The following is a 23,955-nucleotide window of genomic DNA, read 5'->3' on the forward strand; positions in this document are numbered from 1 at the left end:
TTCATCTAAATGCACTATCCAGCCCCATCAGCTGTCAGAAACTCAAGAGCTTGGACATGCTGACAGCAGAGGCGCTGTTCGGGATACCTGTTCCCTTTGCCTGTAAGCCAAACGCTCGACCCTCATGCAACAGGGCTAAATGCCTAGTATGCATCAGGCCTTAATACAGTATACCACATTTGGCCCCTTGCAGCAAACAATCACAAAGAAAATGCATGTAACACAAAGAGGAATACCACAAAAGACCACATTCATACACCAGATTTTATTGTTAATCCTCACATCCTAATATTTGTAGCAAAAAAAAAAATAAAAGATAAAAAATAAAGCATTTTAAAACCTGTGAAGCTCTTTAAAACACAGAAAGATAATTTTACATCCAAAACGACAAAATATATTACGAATCAAGGCAAAAAAAAAATATTTAAAAGATTGGAAGGGGAAAGAGAGGGGACAGGTGTGTTACCTGTTTGTGCGAATAGGAGGACATGATAATGTCCCACCCTGAAAATTTCACATATTAGAAGCAAAATGAGCCGCTTCCCCAGAGGAGCCAATGACAGCAGATCTAGGCTTGTCCTGCTGCAAGGCGGAACAAGAGATGTTGGCAGTTCGAAGACTCCCTGAGACCACGCAATCCCCCGTGCCCCTCCTTTATCAGCAGGAACCGAAGCGTCACACCTTCTTCTCCCTCAGTCGAGTTTAAAAAATAAAAAACGGTAAAAGAATAAAATTAAAAATTCCAGTAAAATCACAATGTCACGAGTTCTCTCATTGACTGGCCTTGAGATCCCTCCCCCGAGGATTTGATCTTACACCTCTGCATCTCCTGTTTATTCACAGCATTTATGTCCTACATAAAGTTAAAAAAAATAAAATTGGCGGGGCAGGGGGAAAGTGCAGGGTGGCAGTGCAGCATATGGCGTGCCATGAGTGTACCGATCCACCTGGGGAGTTTACAAAATTGACAAAAAAAAAAAACACATGATCGACACACTAAAAATTGTGTAGGTTATGTGTGCAGATCACTCATGCACACAGCGTTGACAGTTACACGTGTGTGTATATGCATGACTGGGTATGTATTCTGCAACCACATTGGGTGTGATCGCCACTTATTTACAATGTCCACCCCCCTGAACCTACGTGTAAATTTCCTATAGGTCTTATCATATGTACAACCCCCCATACTGCATATGCTTGCTGTTTCCACTCTAAATATAGAGACTGTCAAGTATATAGAGGTGTACAGATATGACATAAAAATACAGAGAGTACACCAACATATACCACAACCTCCATCACAGTGCCTGTGCAGCAGCATGTATACTCTGTCCCCACCATTGTGTTGTGAGAGTCCATATGTACATATAAACGTATATGCTGCCTGCTCATTAAAAACACATTGTGTGTATGTGTGTATAGTTGGGTAAGGTCTCCGCTCAAAACAAAAAAAAAAAAAAAAGAAGAGGGAATGAAATCCATTTGTGGCAAAGGGGGCGGAGTCTCCAGTGGCAATGGGGCCTAGCCTCAAAAAGCAAGGCTAGCAGTATGCTTCATCATCGTCCTTGTCATCTTTCAACCCCTTGAGTCTAAGACGGGCGAAATCTTCAAAGACAATGTCGTCATCCTGAGAGAAACTGAACAGAGAAAGAAAAAGCATTTTTAAAAAAAATGTGGAAGGCGACGGTACTTTGATTCACATCCATAATGTGTTAAGCCATTGCCTGTTCAATCACAACGCAAGCATCTAAACAGCACATCATTCATTTATATGCTTTACACTGCACTCAGCAAAGCTGGCAAGCACATATATACACATCTCAAATCAAGAAACCCTATAAGCTGCTGGGAAGGTGGTGTGCTACGACTGCCCCGATACAGGCAGGAACATGAGCAGCCTCTTCTGGGAAGGTGGTGTGCTACGACTGCCCCGATACAGGCAGGAACATGAGCAGCCTCTTCTGGGAAGGTGGTGTGCTACGACTGCCCCGATACAAGAAGGAACATGAGCAGCCTCTTCTGGGAAGGGGGTGTGCTACGACTGCCCCGATACAGGCAGGAACATGAGCAGCCTCTTCTGGGAAGGTGGTGTGCTACGACTGCCCCGACACAGGCAGGAACATGAGCAGCCTCTTCTGGGAAGGTGGTGTGCTACGACTGCCCCGATACAAGCAGGAACATGAGCAGCCTCTTCTGGGAAGGTGGTGTGCTACGACTGCCCCGATACAAGAAGGAACATGAGCAGCCTCTTCTGGGAAGGGGGTGTGCTACGACTGCCCCGATACAGGCAGGAACATGAGCAGCCTCTTCTGGGAAGGTGGTGTGCTACGACTGCCCCGACACAGGCAGGAACATGAGCAGCCTCTTCTGGGAAGGTGGTGTGCTACGACTGCCCCGATACAAGCAGGAACATGAGCAGCCTCTTCTGGGAAGGGGGTGTGCTACGACTGCCCCGATACAGGCAGGAACATGAGCAGCCTCTTCTGGGAAGGTGGTGTGCTACGACTGCCCCGATACAGAAGGAACATGAGCAGCCTCTTCTGGGAAGGTGGTGTGCTACGACTGCCCCGATACAAGCAGGAACATGAGCAGCCTCTTCTGGGAAGGGGGTGTGCTACGACTGCCCCGACACAGGCAGGAACATGAGCAGCCTCTTCTGGGAAGGTGGTGTGCTACGACTGCCCCGATACAAGCAGGAACATGAGCAGCCTCTTCTGGGAAGGGGGTGTGCTACGACTGCCCCGATACAGGCAGGAACATGAGCAGCCTTTTCTGGGAAGGTGGTGTGCTACGACTGCCCCGACACAGGCAGGAACATGAGCAGCCTTTTCTGGGAAGGTGGTGTGCTACGACTGCCCCGACACAGGCAGGAACATGAGCAGCCTTTTCTGGGAAGGTGGTGTGCTACGACTGCCTGACACAGGCAGGAACATGAGCAGCCTCTTCTGGGAAGATGGTGTGCTACGACTGCCCCGACACAGGCAGGAACATGAGCAGCCTCTTCTGGGAAGGTGGTGTGCTACGACTGCCCCGATACAGGCAGAAACATGAGCAGCCTCTTCTGGGAAGGTGGTGTGCTACGACTGCCCCGATACAAGCAGGAACATGAGCAGCCTCTTCTGGGAAGGTGGTGTGCTACGACTGCCCCGATACAGGCAGGAACATGAGCAGCCTCTTACATGGTCACATAAAAGAGTGCAGTGCTCTCCTTAAATAAAGTGCAGTCAAATTATAGTGCATAAATAACTGAAAAAAACAGTGTAAAAATCATCTATGTATAATAAATTAATTAAGAACGCGAGTCCATCTTTTCTTTTAAATATATATACAATCCATAAATAAATGATTCAATGTCCGTGAAAAAAAAAAAAAAAAGGGGGTGCAGTCCCATACACCAGAATCTCTTCAGTAATTGCCTCTGATCACCACAGTGCCCTTCACCCCACCTATGGGTGTCTTCTCACCTGCTTGAATGGACCTCACTAATTAAATGAGGTCTATATGCACTTTACAGTGTTATAAGTGGCACCGCTCCCACTGGCCGTGCACTCCAAATTCGGGGCTCTCAGCGTAATCATGTAATCATCGTAGTCAATCATATAGGAGGCAATAGGAAAGAACCATAGTGCAAATCGCTAATAGAAAGCATTTATTTCCATATGAAAATCCACTCACATTTCAGAAGTAAAAAACGAGCATTTCACAATACAATCCTCTGCATGCACAGCTCCACCTAGTCCCAGCGTGATGACATCACCGCCCATCTCACGCGTAGCGCCCAATGGGCTTTCTCAAAGGTTCAGGCTAGTGGACTGCATCACGCTTCCTGATTTTATGAAGCCCAGTTCCCATGGTAACTGCCAAACGGCCATCGCCATGATACCGAAGCCTCACACATCTTATTAGACTTGATACAAGCTATTCAGGCAGATCACATACTTATACTGATTATCCTGCAAGCTGATAACCTTACTGCTAATATCTAAAATGCAGTGTTTGTATTGATATGTGACGATTGTATTGTGAAATGCTCGCTTTTTACTTCTGAAATGAGAGTGGATTTTTATGTGGAAATGAATGCTTTTTATTAGCAATTTGCACTATGGTTCTATCGTCTTGCCTCCTATATGATTGACTCTGCGCTGAGAGCCCCGGATTTGGAGTGCACCGCCAGTGGGAGCGGTGCCACTTATAACACTGCAAGGCGCATACAGACCTCCTCTAATTAGTGAGGTCCATTCAAGCAGGTGAGAAGACACCCATAGGTGGGGGGAAGGGCAGTGTGCTGATCAGAGGCAATTACTGAAGAGTTTTTGGTGTATGGGACTGCCAAAACTTTTTTTTTTCTTCTTCACAGACATTGAATCATTTATTGATGGATTGTATATATATTTAAAAGAAAAGATGGACTCACTTTATTAATTTATTATCTATAGATGATTTTTACACTGTTATTTATTTATGCACTATAATTTGAATGCACTTTAAGGAGAGCGTTGCACTCTATTGTGTGACTATATATATTTATTGCATTTTGTACAGGTGGTTGGATGCATAGCGGTGTTAGCTGCTTCCTATCATGTATAGAGTTGAGTAATAGGAGGTTAATACACAGGGCTATCGCGGAAATTGTTTTCGCATTTATATATAGCCTCTTACATGGCTGTAAGAGTGACTCTGTGCTGGAAGAATTTGGGTCCATGTATCGGCACTGTGGTTGTACAGAGGTAGATCTACCCATCGATTTCTCTACAACCACCCTACCAGATTTTCCCTGCTCGATCAGTACTGCAGGCTATAGCTTGCAGCGCCGATCAGTGTATTCTGACAGCAGGGAGATCTCTTCGCTGTCAGAATAAAATAACTCAGCAGGACGTTTCCCTCATCCACCGTGAACGTGTGGATGGGGGAATCAGGTCAGTTTTTTTATTTCCTTTGACCTGCCAGTTAAAGGAAAAAAAAAAACTGACTAATGTATGGGCTACCTAGGTGGATGCAGCATTGATTCCCTGCCGCATCTACACAGAGCTGAGCAATCAAAGACAGCTGATCACTCAACTTTCGGTTTTCAGTGAGCAGAGAGCCGGTGAGTCACTGCTTTCTGTTCTGCCCCTCCAGAGCTCACTGGAGCGCCACACTGTGGAGGGGGTGGGAGTAGCTGGCTCAGCTGCCGGTCAGGCATTTGAGTGGATCCTGACATTAAAGTCGGGATATCTCCAGAGCCTGGACCGGCTGAGTGACATTAGCCGGCAGTGGACTTTAGCCTGCTGTTGGCTGAATACAGGTCATAGAAGTGCAGAAGGAAGTGCACTACTGTGACCCACAAGAGTAGTAGGGCAAAAGAGCTTTGGCTGTACTCCTCCTATGTAATTATGTAATGAGTGTTTCTCTCTTTGTACAACTTTTATATGAAAATCAATAAAAAAATTTTTAACCCCTTCATGCCTGAGAGTAAAACAAATCTAAATGCCTAAGAACAATTATGCAACTTTGACATGTGTTCGCAAAACCGCACAGATATCATCACAGCTACTTTGTGCATCCCAGGTGCATTATATCTTATTATTTTATTTTTTTAGGAAAAATTGGTCTTTCATTTAGTGGTAAATGGTAATGAATATCTCCTGATTTTCTTTTATTAAATATTATTAATAATAATAATAATAATAATAATAATAATAAAAAGGAAAACTGGCCCAAATTTATGTTACAAAAAATCTTTATATTTTTATAAAATTTAGCTTTATATTTCTTAGTACTACCATAACCTATCACCAAAGAACAACCCAAATTAAATTCTCCTGCTCCTGGTGATTTCAGCAATACAACATAGGTGTATGTTAGTTATTATATGTACCTGTAGTACGGCCCAAAACAACGTTGCGCAATTTGCTTTTTTTTTTTTTTTTTTTTTAAATCCTACCTAAAACACACTGACACTAATGCGAATTAAAAAAACAAAAAGGGTGACTCAAACACTAACCCTGGCACTGACCTAGATCAAACCTTGATTTTATTTATACACACTTTTTTTCGGTTCGGAAAGGAAAGAAGAAAAAAAAGGGAAAGAAAAGAAAGAAGGAAAAGAAAGAAGAAAAAAAAAAAAAAAAGAAAGAAAGAGAATGTATCACAGAAAAAGAAAACGTGGGGGCCAGCTCCACAGTGACTGATCACTGTGATAGCCAATCAGAGGCTATCACAGTGATCAGATGACCTGGAATCAGGAGTTCCGGGTTCTGATTGCAAGTATGGGGCCCGGGGCTCTCGGTGCGTTCCAGCACAAAGGGAGATACGCAAATATGTGTTCCCCACAAGAAAAAAATTCCCAGTCTAGTGGGGCTGCATATTTGTGTTAGGCTGGCTGATGGGGCATTGCGCAATGATTTGCATGGCTCCATTCACTGTCCTGAAAAGAGGAATAAACCCCTTTTTTGGGGTTATGTGATGGAAGGAGACATGAATTCATACTGAGTCCGATTGGGTTGGAGGACTTTTTTATTCCTTTAGCTCCTCCCTGTAATCTGTATGGTTATACAGTCATCTCTGGGCAATGCTCAGCTATTTTTGGCACAAAGTCAAAGTCACTCTCTGGTCTGGAAGACCCACTGAAATCTTGTGAACCCGTGACACTGAAAACATGAACCAATAAAGCGTGAACTTACTTTGTCTCAAATTCTATGAGATTTGTGTCAACAGGCACATCTGTCTGAGGGTACTCTGGAAAGCAAACAGAGATTTAACACGTGAGAAGCAAAATATGGCGTGTTCATACAATCTTAAAGTGATATTAAAGACTTTTTTTTTTTTTTTTTAGTTCAAAACAACAAACCTGTCAAACTTACCTGCCCTGTGCAGTGGGTTTTGCACAGAGAAGCCCAGATCCTTCTCTTCTCGGGTCCCTGGCCCCTCCCTCCTGCTGAGTGCCCCCACAGCAAGCAGCTTACTATGGGGGCACCCGAGCCGAGGTTCTGTGACTTCATTCAGACATAAAGCCGCGGCTCAGCCCTGCCCCCGCTCTCTCCTCATTGGCTCACTGACTTTGATTGACAGCAGCAGGTGCCAATGAGTTAAAGTCCCTGACAGCCAGGGTGGATAAAAATCAATGATATTAAAAAAAATAATAATAATAATTAAAAATAAAAAGTCAGATTTTTATTTAATTTTTTTTATTTAAATCTGATCTTTTTTTTATTTATCGAAAGATAGTTTTCTGTTTAAGATACATAATATTTTATATTAATGATAATAAATGGATTTTTGTAAAATCTTACCGTAAAATCCTTTTCTCTTAGCTCATTGACAGACGTAGTCCTCGGTGATACAGCACCTTCGGGTTATGTTGCCTCCACAGGAGCAGGACTAGACAGGAAATAAAAATACTCTGGCCACACCCTAGGGGCAGTCCCCGAGGGTATATCCTCTCTCTCTCCGCCACAGCAAATCAGTTATGTCACAAAAGCAGTGTTTAGAGAATTTAACCCAACCCAACTCAAAAACAGAGGGGTGGGGACTACGTCTGTCAATGAGCTAAGAGAAAAGGATTTTACGGTAAGATTTTACAAAAATCCATTTTTCTCTATCGCTCATTGACAGACGTAGTCCTCGGTGATACACCACCTTCGGGACGTCCCAGAGCAGTATCACAAATGAGGGGTGGGAAAATGGAAATCAAATCCCAATCTAGAAGGCCCAACCGGTGCCAACTAGAAGTTTACAATGCTCATCCTTAATGATGAGACTCAACAAAAAGAAATTTTTCAAACAGAAAAAAACCCTCGAGGTAGACCACCGGTCTCCTCAAATTGCGGCCTGCAAAACCTTGCGGCCAAATGAGGCATCCGCCGATGCCATCACATCAATTTTATAAAATTTTGTAAAGGTATGTACCGACGACCAGGTGGCCGCTTTACATACCTGGACCACTGACGCCTGATGGCGAAAGGCCCAGGAAGTACTGAGCGCTCGAGTGGAGTGCGCCCTAACAGGGAACGGAGGACTCCGACCCTTAATAGAATAAGCCTGTACCACCGTCTGTCTAATCCATTTGGCGATAGTCGCGGCAGATGCAGGCAACCCCTTTCTGGGGCCATCCGTGATCACAAAAAGTGAATCCGTCTTACGGAACGATTCCGTAGCCTTCAGGTATACCCTGATTGCCCGAACCACATCCAAGGAATGCAACGCATGTTCCCGATGATGATTGGGCTGAGGACACAAGGAAGGTAGTACAATATCTTCATTCAGATGAAAATCTGAAACCACCTTAGGAAGAAAGGATGGCTTAAGATGGAGTACTACCTTATCCCTATGAATCACCAAATATGGGGACTGGCATGATAATGCAGCCAGTTCTGACACCCTGCGAGCAGAAGTGATAGCCACCAAGAAGGCTACCTTCTGGGATAAAGTAAGCAAGGGAATCTCCCTGATGTTTTCAAAAGGAGGTTTCTGTAGAACCGACAAAACCAAATTAAGATCCCAGGGCGGTAAGGGCGCGCAGACTGGTGGAGCCAGGTGCCGCACTCCCTGGATGAAATTTCGCACCAAGAACTTGGTAGCTAAAGGTTTCTGAAAGAAGATTGCTAATGCTGAAACTTGACCCTTGATGGTGCTCAAGGCTAGTTTCTGCTCAACCCCTTTTTGCAAAAAGGCCAATATACGAGTCACCGAATAGGTACGTGGAGGAAATCCTAAAGATTCGCACCACGTGCGATAAGTCTTCCATGTGTGATAATAGACCTTGCTGGAAGTCGCTTTCCTAGCTTTAATAAGGGTAGGAATGACTGAAGCTGACAACCCTCTGTCCTTCAGTACTTGGGTCTCAATGGCCAGGCCATTAAAACCAGCGACTGTAAAGCACGATGGTAGATTGGTCCTAGAGACCGCAGACACTCCCTGAGACAAAGTTCCCCCAGAACGTCTGCGACTAGTATGTCCAAGTCGGCCAGTCCGGCTTGACGAGGCCATCCTAGAATTTCTAGGGCCACTGGCGCTGACTGGATCTGAACCAGGCGTCCCTAGAGCTATCTGGCCCCGACCATCCGAGAAAGTCTGGTCATCTTCTGTTCCCACACATTTATCAGACACCTGATCCTTATCAGGAACGATGATCCTTCCTGGTTGAACCTTAGGGACCGGAGTCACCCGGCTAGAGGCTTCTTGGTCTGTCTGGTCAACCAGATCCGATTCCTGTGGAGAATAGAGACTAATCTTAGGAAAAGGTAAAGAAAAAGATCTATTCAGGGAACGGTGACTATCGCTCCCTGTGGTACTTAAATGTTGGAAGGGAAGAATCGCACCGGTAGTAGTAGTCGATGCTCGATCTAATGTCCTGAACACCGGTGACAACGTCCCCCCACCCTCAACCCAGGTGGGGGCGCCCCTTCAGGCTGTGTGATCCTTTGTTTCGGGTTTGGCTGAGTCGGTCCTCTGTTTGTCCGACCAGCCTTTCTTGAATCCTCCTGGAGGAGTCTTGCCTTTCCCGCCTGTTCCAGCCGGGCGTGCGAACCCCTTATGGGCAGTAAAGAAAGGTCCTCGCTTGTTGCGAGGTCCCTTAGCTTTAACAGCCTGTGGCAAGAAAGTGCTCTTGCCCCCAGTGGCATCCTTAATGATTTCATCTAGGGTGGCCCCAAACAGGCGATTCCCCTGAAAGGGGAGATTCGTCAAGGTCTTTTTGGAACCTAGGTCAGCTGACCAGCATTTTAACCACAGCACACGTCTGAGGATTACCGCTGACATAGATGCCTGCCCTAATAGGGGGGTAGCATCCAGGGCTGCGTCACAGACAAACTGTAGCCCTAGTATAATCTGTTCCATCAAATCAGATGTTCCCTGGGGGATATCTTTTCCCCTTAGGTCTTGGCGTACTAATCTCGCCCATTCCGTAAGTGTCTGGGAAACTAGACCAATAACAATTACTGGTCTAAATGCGGACCCTATCAGAGAGAAGATAGTGCGGGACTCCGCTTCCATCTTTCGATCCACCGGATCCTTAAAGGACGAAGTGTCCTCCACTGGGATAACCGTGGCTTTATTCAGCCTGGAAATAGGTGGATCCACCACTGGTGGTACCGTCCATTTCTTAATGAAGGATTCCTCAAATGGATAGCGTCTAGCAATACGCTTGGAAATCGTAAAGGTACGCGTAGAATGCTCCCATTCTCCTTTAATTTTATTACCAAAACACTTGGGTACAGGAAAAACCTTCATCGTTTTAATGGGTTTGTTAGTACCAAAGGGAATCTCTGTTTCAGTTGCCTCTGCCGGTAAAACCTCAAGTCTTAAGGTTTCCCGCACCGCCACAACTAGTGCGTCCACCAATGCTTCTTCCTGAATTATAGCGGGAGAAGGAACGTCCTCCTCACTGTCTGAGGGAGCTTTACCTGAGGTAACAGCCCTTGCAGAGGGACCTGCAGCTGCAGTGACCATCTCTGAATCTGAGTCAGAGGTGTCAGATAATATAGGGGCAGGCGGGGGTCGCTTCCTTGACCCCCGTCCCTGACAGGCCGCCTCCACCCGAGCCACCATAGACTCCAAAACTGCTGTAAATGCATCCATACTCTGTGCACCGGCGGGTCCCGTGGCCCCCTCGAGGGAAACAGGTGGGGGTATTTGTGTGGCAGGGTCCATGATTATTCCAGTAACTTCCCGGATAATACAATTCAATTTTAAATAAAAAAAAAAAAAACTTTTTTTTTTTTTTTTACAGACCCCCAGCGCCACAAAAGCCCCTTAGTGTTACCTGCTAGGGATCCCTATCGATCGAGAGAGAGAGAGAGATAGACCCCCAGGCTCACCACTTGATGCTCAGAGTTTAACTGCAACAGGTTACAGCGCTGTCTTGACAAACAGGAAGTCTTTTGGCTGGCTGCCCAGGAAGAAAGGAGGCGGCTCCGCCCCTCTGCACGCCTTCCGGCGCCTCCCCTAGCTCCACGAGGTGTTTGGATCACCTCAAACATGGCCGCCCCCATGCTGGAGACACGAGGCTACGCCAAAATGGCGGCTCGTGCGATCCAGCAAAAAAAATGGCGGCGGCCTGTACCGAATAGCGGCGTGCTGCAGAGCACACAACACCTTCTCTGCATGGGGATTTGTCGTGGTCGGCGGTACCGGCCCTGGCGGACCGCATGGCCGTTCGGAAGGCCTGCTATTGCTGGAGATTTGACTAGGAAGGCAGTCTACATGTCCGTGGCTTCTGACTGGTAGGTACTTATTATTATTATCACAGTAAGATTCCCATACTGCCACTGATTACAATCTTTTTAACATGTATACAATTAGATTGTTAGCTCCCAAACCAAGCCTCCTGGCTTTTTGCACATAAAATCACACTCAAAGTAGGGGGATCTGTGCCATGTTATAGGATAGAGGGGGACTCTACCTTACCATGCAGAGAGGGGCCCGCGTTCACCACAAGACCCGTCAGGGGAAAAGGGGGAACATACTACTCACCATACCGGAACCAGGCGGGCACCAACTCCTGACAGTACCCCTCTCCACCGGGGCGGGAGGGCTGTCGACCAATACGGACGCCGTGACTCATGGTCCTTGGCGTTTCAGCGAGACGTTTAACTCGCGGGGTCAGTCCCCCAGTGGGACTATGTCGCGGCCGACCCAGCGCGGAGCTATGGCCTGCACGCGCTCGTAGGCTGAACTGGGGTGACCACCGGATCTCAACATCCAGCCCGTCGCCCAGTTCAGCTTTCTTGCTTGAAGATCTCACAGGAACACTGGAGAAAAAAGCTGTCTAAAAAATCTTAAGAAAAAAATCTTGCCAGGACCGAAGATCCCAGCAAGGTATCTAGGTCCTTACTCCTGACTAGACAGAAAAAAACTGATTTGCTGTGGCGGAGAGAGAGAGGATATACCCTCGGGGACTGCCCCTGGGGTGTGGCCAGAGCATTTTTATTTCCTGTCTAGTCCTGCTCCTGTGGAAGCAACATAACCCGAAGGTGCTGTATCACCGAGGACTACGTCTGTCAATGAGCGATAGAGAAAATTTAGTTTATTCAGCATAAAATGGAGCTTAGTTCTAGCATGAGGCTGTATATTCTGCAATATTTACATTTTTTGGTAAACTCATTCAATGACTCCAAGCTCTGCAAGCTGAGATAGCACGCACTGCATTGATGCATTCACACAATTTCACAGTAACCATGAGATAAAGTTCAGGAATACTCCTTTATCCCATTGTTTTGCAAATCTATGTACACTACAAACTGTATGATTGAATCGGTTCTGATATCGCCGTTTTATAACGTGACCACGTATTATTCTAAATAGGAAACCTTCACTTTGTTTGCAAAGATTCTAACTACCAGCAAGAATAAGTCCTTACATTTAAAGAGCACCTGTCATTTCAGAGCCATCATGGCAGCGCCTGTTAGCGGCCATCCATTCACCTGCTGCCGCCACACCCCTCACCTTGTTGTGTCACTGCCGCATCACCAGCCACCCTATTAAAGTGAATAGGACTGTCGGGGAGTCAACAGCGGGTCAGAGAGGACGGTTGCGGACAACCCTGCTGACAGCCGAGGCTTTCGTGCAACATCGGTGAATGGAGATAGGCTCAGGTAAGTATTAGGGGGGCTGCTGCACACAGAAGGTTTTTTATTTTAATGCATAGAATGCATTAAAATAAAATATTCTGCCTTTAGAACCACTTTTAACTCGGGACGTTTTTACCCTCTTTATGACCATGCCATTTTTTGCTATTTGGCAATTACGCGGTCATGCAAAACTGTACACAAATGAAATTTAGATATTGGTTTACACAAAAATAGAGATTTCTTTTGGTGGTATTTGATCAATACTGGGTTTTTCATTTTTTAATATACAAAACCAAAAAAGACTTTTGGGTATTTTCTACTTTATAAAATATATCCAATAAAATCTAATTTCTTCAAAAAATTTAGGCCAAAATGTATTCTGCTACATGTCTTTTTGAAAACCAAACGGTGATTGGGGACACTATACTATTGGGGACATTCGTATAGTTCTGATTGTGATCAAAATACTGATGCACACAGACACTATATTAGTAATTGTGGTGATCAGCGACTTATAGTGTGACTGTAAATCTGGTGCTAACTGACACTGGCTAGGAGGGACACTAACTGATACTGACATCCCTAGTGGCACTAATACAGTGATCAGTGCGAATACTACACACTGTCACTGTACTAATGACACTGTCTGGGTGACACAGAAAATAATAGGTTAATATTAATAGGCAATAAAAGGGGTTGAATGTGCCCAAGAAATGTATACAGTATGTGCTGCTTGCATTCATGCAGAACTTGGCTGGCTTTTCTTTCTGAACAAAAAATGTTCTGGGAGGAAGAAACCGGCCAGATCCTGTGCGTTCGGTTTACAAACACATAGAGGTCTGTCTTGTGATTGGCCATAGCTGTTAAGCAGGTATAAGCCAAAATCATTGCTTGCAACCTGCTGATTGAGTCGTGCTGTGGCCAAGCCAGGAAGCAAGCTGCGAAGTACCCGTACGTCGCTTAGCCTGGAGCTACCACCCGCCCACAGTAAATGTAATGTGGGCGAGCGGCAAGGGGTTATTTTTTATCTAAACCTAAGAACACAAAAAGAATATATTGCAGCTTACCAGTCCTTAGATGTGGTGGCTGCATTCGTTTTCTGATTTCAGGCTCACTCTCCCACTATTATGTTCTCCTGGTGATCCTGCCAGTAGCACACTTCCTATCCTAGGGGGAGAATACTTACTCCCTGGACTGTTAATCTATAGGGAGCAATGATGTCACGCTAGGACAGGAAGTGTGTAAGGACTACATACTAGTAATCGACCGATATCATCTTTTTAATGCCGATAATTTGGTCATCGGATATCAGCATCGGCCAATATTTTCAGACATGTAAAAAATATATATATTTTTTTTTCACAGGTACTCCTTGTGGAGGGATCTGGGGGTCTAAAAGAGGTTTGGCGGTTTTAAATGCTGTCAGTTTTTTTTATTTTGGCGCCGAGTACCCTGAAGTGATGTCATGACATCACTTCCGGGTTTTTTACATGGAGACCCGGTCAGAGCCCAATGTGGCTTTGATCGGGTCTTCGGCGGCCATGCAGGCAGGATGCATGGGTCTACCGGTGGGACGGGAGACACGGGCGAGCCGCGGAAGGCAGCGCGGGGGGGGGGGGGGGGGACGACGTCCCCTCCCGCTCCTTGTAGTGACAGCCGAGCGGCTTCTCAGCCACATCGGTTGTCATTACAAAACAGCCGACCGTCGGCTATGGGTGCCAGTACAGGGGTGATGCCTCTAGCTGCAGCCATCACTCCGGTACAGCACTTTCCTGAAATATCGGCAATATCGGTAACCTCAACGGCCGTTTCCGATATATCAGGGAAAGTGCATATTGGCCCCCGATATATCGGTGGTGCTGATAATCGATCTATTCCTACTACATACCACATCCCCTCATGTCTCAATAACAAAGGGGAAGATATTCTGTACTCCACAGAAGAAACTGGGAACAATTTTAACTGATCACAGTGATCAGTATATCAGGGGGATCTAGATTTCTGGTAGGATCAATAGGGATATATTCGCTCTCCACACACACACATACAGGTCCCTCTCAAAAAATTAGCATATTGTGATAAAGTTCATTATTTTCTGTAATGTACTGATAAACATTAGACTTTCATATATTTTACATTCATTACACACAACTGAAGTAGTGCAAGCCTTTTATTGTTTTAATATTGATGATTTTGGCATACAGCTCATGAAAACCCAAAATTCCTATCTCAAAAAATTAGCATATTTCATCCGACCAATAAAAGAAAAGTGTTTTTAATACAAAAAGTCAACCTTCAAATAATTATGTTCAGTTATGCACTCAATACTTGGTCGGGAATCCTTTTGCAGAAATGACTGCTTCAATGCGGCGTGGCATGGAGGCAATCAGCCTGTGGCACTGCTGAGGTGTTATGGAGGCCCAGGATGCTTTCGATAGCAGCCTTGAGCTCATCCAGAGTGTTGGGTCTTGCGTCTCTCAACTTTCTCTTCACAACATCCCACAGATTCTCTATGGGGTTCAGGTCAGGAGAGTTGGCAGGCCAATTGAGCACAGTAATACCATGGTCAGTAAACCATTTACCAGTGGTTTTGGCACTGTGAGCAAGTGCCAGGTCGTGCTGAAAAATGAAATCTTCATCTCCATAAAGATTTTCAGCAGATGGAAGCATAAAGTGCTACAAAATCTCCTGATAGCTAGCTGCATTGACCCTGCCCTTGATAAAACACAGTGGACCAACACCAGCAGCTGACATGGCACCCCAGACCATCACTGACTGTGGGTACTTGACACTGGACTTCAGGCATTTTGGCATTTCCCTCTCCCCAGTCTTCCTCCAGACTCTGGCACCTTGATTTCCGAATGACATGCAAAATTTGCTTTCATCCGAAAAAAGTACTTTGGACCACTGAGCAACAGTCCAGTGCTGCTTCTCTGTAGCCCAGGTCAGGCGCTTCTGCCGCTGCTTCTGGTTCAAAAGTGGCTTGACCTGGGGAATGCGGCACCTGTAGCCCATTTCCTGCACACGCCTGTACACGGTGGCTCTAGATGTTTCTACTCCAGACTCAGTCCACTGCTTCCGCAGGTGCTCCAAGGTCTGGAATCGGTCCTTCTCCACAATCTTCCTCAGGGTCCGGTCACCTCTTCTCGTTGTGCAGCGTTTTCTGCCACACTTTTTCCTTCGCACAGACTTCCCACTGAGGTGCCTTGATACAGCACTCTGGGAACAGCCTATTCCTTCAGAAATTTCTTTCTGTGTCTTACCCTCTTGCTTGAGGGTGTCAATGATGGTCTTCTGGACAGCAGTCAGGTCGGCAGTCTTACCCATGATTGCGGTTTTGAGTAATGAACCAGGCTGGGAGTTTTTAAAAGCCTCAGGAATCTTTTGCAGGTGTTTAGAGTTAATTAGTTGATTCAGATGATTAGGTTAATAGCTCGTTTAGAGAACCTTTTCATGATATGCTAATTTTTTGAGATAAGAATTTGGGGTTTTCATGAGCTGTATGCCAAAATCATCAATATTAAAACAATAAAAGGCTTGCACTACTTCAGTTGTGTGTAATGAATCTAAAATATATGAAAGTCTAATGTTTATCAGTACATTACAGAAAATAATGAACTTTATCACAATATGCTAATTTTTTGAGAGGGACCTGTATATATATATATATATACACACACACTTTTTTTTGCATTACTGAACAGATAACCGAATGCTTTCCATCATATATTTAGCAAATAAGAACAGTTAATAGCTTTTTTTTTTTTTTTTTTTAATTAAATCAAGAACAATAGGATTGTACATAGTGGCCTCAAGCCTCCTCTTCTGGGGTCCCCCATCAGAGCTCCAGGCTCTTCCTTTTCTCCGAGTGACCCCATGGCAAGCCACCAGGGTGTATTTCTATATTGAAGGGATGTTGAAGGCCTGACTGAGCGCTAAGACAGGGGTGTTTGGATCAGAATACTGGCTACACAGAATTAAGAAAAAAAAATCCTTTGGCAAGCAAAAAATATCTAAATTTCAATTGTGTTTCAACTTTATTATTTGAAAGAATGTCCTTGTAACAAATAATCTGGTGTAATGCAATCTAAAGAGACAGGGTTTGTTATTCTTGATTAATGGCAGCCATTGACCATGCTTCTGATAATTTCATGACCACGGGCAATACTTAGGCAATCTGTACCATCATGTATTGAGATCTCAATAAAAAGGAGACAATCACTTTGCCCCTTCAGGGCAGTGACCATGTCTGTGAAGAGGCTACCACCCCTCCCATCCTCGGCCCACAGCCAGTCCTTCTGTGCCAGCTGGCATCATAGCACCCAGTATCAAATCAATGTTGGAACCTAGATGGAGCACATTTTGTTATAGGATCAGTAAACGGCATTCCCTGAACCCACTCACCGGATATAGGTCTTGGCGCTGGCTCCGGGGGTTTTGGATGCATAAGGACAAAAGGCAGCTCCACCGCGACATCCCTGGGGAGGCAGAAAGTTAAAACCTGTAAAGACACGGCCTATACCAGCACCCTACTTCACCTGTTTACCATGAGCAGTTCTTACCCTCCACGGGACACCACCAGTTTAACTTTTACTCTGTAGGAGACGAGAATTCCCAGCACTTCTTTACTGGATCCCTCCTTCACACTATAAACACAGGAGCAGAAAGAGTTATACCAGAAGAGCTGGATCGACAAGTGTATCTCAGTCTAAATACAACCACATACATGGTGCTTGATGCTAGATTGGTGTCCTCGTGCTTCAGCTTTCCATCCAAGGCCAGACCCCGCTTCTCCCGGTTATTAGACAGAAGGGGAGTCAGAGTGTAAACTTTACAGAATGTAGAGCTGGCGGCCACCTGGTCACTGGAGGCGTATAAAAAAAAAAAAAACACCACATTTAGGGGAGTGCAAGAGCCAGCAGGGAAGGGATAGGAAGAGAAAAATGGGGAAGAAATTAAAAAAAAAAAAAGTATATAAAGTGAAAGCAAGAAGAAAAGGGGGGCAGAGAGTATGTAGAGAGAGTGTGTATGAAAGTGTAGAGTACATGAGAAATTGTGAATCCCCTACATGGATTCGCCTTCGCCATTTATATTCTTCTTTAACCTGCCTCCTATTATCTTTATATTCTATACTTTACCACTAATAATGTTTTAGGACTTCCCCTGAAGGTAAGAAAATACAGAAAAGTAAAAGAAAAGTGAAAAAAACAAAAGAAAGAAAAAAAAAAAAAAAAGAAGAGGGAAAAAAACAAAAGAAAGCAAAAAATAAAAAAAAGGGGAAGAGGAAAAAAAAAAAACAACAACAAAAGAAAGAAAAAAAAAAAGGAACAAGAAAAAGATAAGAAGAATAGCAGGAATAGCAAAGTCAGAAAATAAATGTATATTGAGTTCAGAAGATGAACTGGGAGTACTAATGAGGAAGGAAAAGGAATTGCAGACAGCAAATATAGGGCCTGTTATGGAAACCGCATGCTAAAAAGGTAACATTTATGGTTGTCCCATTACAACCACTATCATTTTAATAATCTGAAATTGAAAATAAGGACCTGAGAAAGAGGCCCACCACAAAGTGTCATCCTTATGCCAGACTGCACCAGATTTCCCATTATGTTACTACTACTACTTGTACAGATATGTATGTGTTCTGATTTACAAGGACCTTGTATAGGGATATGGGGGGGGGGGGGGGGGGTTGTGGTAAAATTCAGATCCCCAGCCACTTGCTAGTAAATGGACTTTTAAAATACTTGTCCCCCAAGCAGGCAAACTAAAAACTTCCATGCTGCGCCCACTAGCAAGGAAGACGCAGAGCAAAGTTTTAGTTTTCCTGGTGTTTAGTAGGCTGCTGGGAGAGTAGGAGAGTGCAGTAAGGCGCAGTGGGGGCGGTGAGCGCACCCCGCTATCAGAGTGAATCCAAGGATGCAGAGGAGGACAGAGGAGTGGGTGGATCCCAGGTATGTGCAGGGAGGGAGCAGGGTCCCGCTGTCAGGTAAGCTCAGGTCTGGGATGGCAATGTGCGCCTGGCTATGTGGGGTGGGTCAGGCCAGGTGGTGCCAGCGGAGGAGGGGGTCAGGGTGGAGGAGACTCCCTGCTCTTTGCTGCAGCTGCTGCCACCACCTGAGATTCTGGTGAATTTCTTCTCCTGCCTGTTCAGGGCAAAGCTAATCCTCCTATCCCTGGTGTGCCGCAATTCCTGCCACCGACACCATCTAGAGGAGCTGCGGGACTGGTGAGATCTGGGGGGGGGGGGGGATTGATAAACTCAAGGTGTTTTTGTGATGGGGTTATTTGGGTAGGTGTGATCAGGATGGTGGGTATCATACGCAAAGAGGGATCTGAGCGTGTGATCAGAGTGGGGTTAGTATTTGGGGGATAAGATTAGGATGGTAAAGGGGGGGTGTGATCAAGGTGAAGGTATGTGGGGGGAGGGGGAAATCAGAGTGGGGGAGGGGTATCTGGAGGTGTGATCAAAGTGGGGAGTATCAGGGGGTGTGTGACCTGGGAGTTTATTTATGGGTGGGGGGATAATCAGGAGGTATACGGGGAAGGTGGGATTCGATCAGAAGGGGAAGCACTGTGGTATGTGTATGGGGTGGATTCCTCTGGGGTAGGTGGGATAAACTAAAAAGGTATGTATATTGATGGAGGGTATCCACTGGGGTTTGTGTATTGGCTAATGGAGAGTATCCAGGGCCGGTGTCAGCATAAGGCTGCTTAGACAGCCACCTTAGGGTGCCAGGATGGGGGCACGATAATATCCTCTCTGCATGCCTCTCTCTGCCCATCCCATGAACACGCTACATCGCAGAGCTTGCATATAGGCAGGGAAAAGCGCATTTCCCTGCCTGTATGCAGGCTCTGCCATGTAGTGTGTTCACTGCATGGGCAGAGAAGCATGCGGGTGGTCTCTGTCAGGTTACCAGCAAACAGTTCACATTTGGGGCGCCAGGTCCAGTCTGGTGGGGTTTGCATACATTTTTCATATTGAAAAATGCAGTGATGCCCTTGTTAATTAAGCAGGGAAACTGCCATTGATGGCACAGCTTGACCTGAAACAGAGCCATTTGCCTTGATTATTTACAGGGAATAGCGCACACATGCAAAAGAAATGACTATCAAATATAAAGGGCAAAAAATGGGGATTTGGTCCCACCATATGGCCATATCGTGCTCAAGCCCACCACTACGTCAAAGTACCCCATTGTCAGTGGGTCCTACACTATCCATAAAAAGAAGGATGAATCCAACTTCTCACCATTGGAGATACTTACTCCTTACTGGGAGAGATGTGCAGCAGCACTATAAAGGGACTCCTCCTATATTTGCTTGCTAGTGGACACTGATAGAGTACAGGTGTGGGAGAGTGGGGTACTCTATCAGTGTCCACTAGCAAGCAGATATAGGAGGAGTCCCTTATAGTGCAGTTGCACATCTCTCCCAGTAAGGAGTAAGTATCTCCAATGGTGAGAAGTTGGATTCATCCTTCTTTTTATGGATAGTGTAGGACCCACTGACAATGGGGTACTTTGACGTAGTGGTGGGCTTGAGCACGATATGGCCATTTGGTGGGACCAAATCCCCATTTTTTGCCTTTATATTTGATAGTCATATCTTTTGCATGTGTGCGCTATTCCCTGTAAATATGCATGTCGCTTGGTTCGTAGCTGCACCAGCTTTAGAAATGCATGTTCAGGGTGTGCCCCCCCAGCTCTTTGTTTGTTTGTTATGCCTTGATTATTTGGCACATGCCACTGGCACTAGTTTCCTGCACCAAGCTTTGTAAATTCCCCCCAATGTATGTGTAGAGAATAAAGGCGATAAGAGTGCAGAAGATGCAGGACTCACTCTTGTTCAATCTGAGCGACTGGGCACTTGTACTGTGCTGTGCTGAATAGGCAGATGTCTGCGTACTGCCGGACTGCAGGGAAGAAAAAACACAGAAACAGGACGGGTCACACACACATTTTTATGTTGCATTCTACTAACGATCTATTAACAGCCAAAACAAATGGACACTATTCTGTACTCCTACTCCTGGACCTCTCCTCTGCCCTTGATGTGGTTGACCACCCCCTCCTCCAAAAACCTCCACGCCCTTGGTCTCTGACCTTATTCTTCACTGGTTCTCTTCCTACTTATCCAACCGCACCTTTAGCGTTACTTACAATTCTAGTTCCTCCTCTCCTCTTCCTCACTCGGTTAGGATGCCACAAGGTTCTGTTCTTGCACCTCTCCTATTCTTGATCTACACCTCCTTCCTGGGTCACCTGGCAGCCTCCCACAGCTTCCAATACCATCTCTACGTCGACAACACCAAAATGTATCTCTCTACCCCTCAGCTCACTCCATCAGTCTCCTCACATATCACTAATTTACTGACAGACATATCAGTCTGGATGTCACACCACTTCCTCACACTCAATCTATCCAAAACCAAGCTCATAATATTTCCTCCCCCATGTGCCCTTTCCCCTAATCGCTCTGTCCAAATTGATGGCACAACTATCAGCCCATCCCTCCATGTCACGATTCTAGGTGTAGTCCTGGACTTGATCTATCCTTTAGGCCCCACGTCAATCACTGTCCAAATTGTGCCATCTCAACCTCCGCAACATGTCCAAAATACGCCCCTTCCTAACCAATGACACCCCACAAGCTCCTGATTCACTCCCTGGTTATCTCTCCCCTCGACTACTGCAACTCCCTCCTCATTGGAATACCTTTACATAGGCTTTCCCCCCTTCAGTCAATCATGAAGGCTGCTGCTAGGCTCATCCACCTTACAAACCCCTCCGTATCTGCTGCTCCTCTCTGCCAATCCCTCCATTGGCTTCCACTCACCCAACAAAATAAATTCAAAATACTAACAACTTACAAAGCCATCCACAACTAGGCCCCCATCACTAACCTAGTCTCAAAATACCAACCAAACCGTTCTCTTCGCTCCTCCCAATAGCCCCTGCTTTCTAGTCCCCTTGTCACCCCCAGGACTTTTCCAGAGTCTCTCCTATCCTATGGAACTGCCTACCCCAATCTGTCCAATTATCTCCTACTGCCTTTAGACGTTCCCTGAAAGCATTCCTCTTCAGAGAAGCCTATCCTGCCCCCCCACAACTCTACATTTGTTTTCTCCATCAGCTTCCCCCCCCCCCCCCCCCCCCACAGTTATTACCTTTTGTATCACTTGACCCTCCCTTTTTGGTTGTAAGCTCTAAAGAGCAGGGCCCTCTGATTTCTCCTGTATTGAATTGTAACTGTACTGTCTGCCCTCATGTTGTAAAGCGCTGCGCAAACTGTTGGTGCTATATAAATCCTAAATAATAATAATAATGTTGCAGGACTTTGGATTCTAACCACTGTGGCAGTCCTTGGAACGTTTGCAATCTCTCAAAGAACTTATTAATCAGAAAACCACAAGCACTTCCTTTTTCATTTCAACATTTTAATATACCACAGATTATAAACTAACCCCTTCCTGGCAAACCCCAGTACATCCAAGACTTTAAAGGGGCAATATGTTTTTTTTCTCTGGTCTTTTAGGTAAGTTTTTTTTTTTTTTTTTTATAAATAACCCCAGTGACATTCACCGCTTATACATTGGGAATTAAAAGAAAAAAATAAAAATAGAAAAATAGGCATGTGCTGTATATTATATACCTTCTGGTCTTTATGCATGTTTTAGGATTTGCTTTGAACTCTTGATCGAGCAAGCAGCCATCCCGATTGTGGGCATCTAAAGCCCGCTGGCACTCTCTTCCAAGATTAGGTGCAGCTGGCTGCCCAGCATGCACTTCCCAATCTCGTGCATGCGCATTGCGTACAAAGCGCAGCTTTGGGAATAATGCAATGCTAGCCGTGGGGGATGTCCTTTGACTCCTGGGATGGATGAAACTACTATCCCAGGAGCCAATGGGAAAAGGGAAAGGATGTACCTCACTGCGGCGAGGATGGACGGAAGTGTGGCGTTTTCCTTTCAAAAAAAAAAAAAAAAAGAAGATGGAGAAAAAATAAATAAATTATCTGAAACCTAATGGGGATGCGATCGACAAAAATGACAGCCATTGATGTAAATTAGGGTGGAACTCCGCTTTAAGGTGATTGGAGTCAAAGCATGTCAGTATTCCAAAGCATTAAATTGGAAAAACATGATGTCCTTTCTAATATGTACACGTTACTTGACATTCTTATTTGTTGTTCCATATTTAATTACTGTATCTCACATACTAATTTGTTAATGATTCTTGGGCCTCTGTTGGTTGGCTGTATACTGTATCAGGTAATCTAATCAGGATCTATTCTGATAAGTTCTTAGGCCGGGTTCACACTGGTGCACTGCGTTTTGGCCACAGCATGTAGCACGGTTTATGTGCATTTTAGCATTTCTCCCATGACTTCTATTGGGTCACAAGTTTTTCACAGTTTTCTGAAAGCGCACTAGAGATGCAGCATGCAGGACTTTTGGTGCACTTTGAAAAACCAAGGAAAAAATGCACAGCCAAATAAAAGTAAATGAGACTGCAACTAAAAATGCATGTAAAATGCACGCAAACTGCACATTCACCCATGCTGTGGCCAAAATGCAGTGCGCCCTTAGGCTGGCCATACACAGTTATTTTTTTCAGCCAGATTCCTCCTGGACATTGAATTCTGACAGTGGCACCTGTAGCTGTCACAATACACTGATCAGCTGCTGCAGCCACTGATAGTCAGAAAATTTTCTAAACACGTTCCTTCGACTTAAGTCTCGTACACACGCGTTGAAAATCGGCAGGGAATTTTCATCCGACGACCGATCTGCTGATTTTCGGCTTGTTAGTATGATGCCTCCGACAACCGACTCCGACTTTTCGGCCGAAAAAAATCTGGTGTGCAGGCTATAACATTTTTGTCCGCCGTCAAAACACGTCCGATTTTCGTGCAGTCAGTACAGATTTCGACAGGGAAAAATCTTATGAGCAAGTCTGGGCATGCTCAGAGAAGAAAGAACACAAAGAAAGCAAACCAACACATGACATCACTTCTGAAGTAGAATTTTGTCGGGCGAGAAAATTCGTGTGCAGTCTAGGCACATTCCAACCAACAAAACACAACTCTGGACAAAAAAAAGAAAGATCGGTCGGCCAATAATCGTTGCGTGTGTACTAGGCTTAAGGGTAGATTATATAAATCGACTTCTGTCAAGTTGGAGAGGCCACACGCTGATTGACGCTCAGCTTGTCACCTGCTAAATGAGCAGAATTTCGATCAGTCTATGGCCAACTTTTCGCATTAGGCTGACCACAAATGGCTCTTGATTACGTGCATTGCTTCTGGTTGCCAAGCCGTGTCCCCTGTACTAGACATGTATAATATGAGCAGGTTTGCATTAGAGCCATCATAAACTCAAGAAACAATAACTATTGAG

At 45.2% G+C, this 23,955-nt stretch overlaps 1 protein-coding gene across 1 annotated transcript in view; it reads right to left on the bottom strand.

The window, feature by feature from the left end:
• Positions 1-250: 250 nt before the first annotated feature.
• The window catches only part of ARRB2 (arrestin beta 2), a 150,824-nt gene continuing 127,119 nt past the window's right edge, over positions 251-23,955 (bottom strand). The window contains exons 10-15 of the mRNA XM_082254649.1: positions 20,397-20,469; positions 17,278-17,415; positions 17,114-17,197; positions 16,956-17,029; positions 6,666-6,720; positions 251-1,640 (exon numbers count right to left, since the gene is read on the bottom strand). Coding sequence (XP_082110775.1) covers positions 1,544-1,640; positions 6,666-6,720; positions 16,956-17,029; positions 17,114-17,197; positions 17,278-17,415; positions 20,397-20,469 — 521 coding nt within the window. The 3' untranslated portion in view covers positions 251-1,543. The remainder of the gene's footprint in view (positions 1,641-6,665; positions 6,721-16,955; positions 17,030-17,113; positions 17,198-17,277; positions 17,416-20,396; positions 20,470-23,955) is intronic.

This window comes from Pelophylax lessonae, assembly GCF_965119305.1.
Source record: "Pelophylax lessonae genome assembly, chromosome: 4".
NCBI lineage: Eukaryota > Metazoa > Chordata > Amphibia > Anura > Ranidae > Pelophylax > Pelophylax lessonae.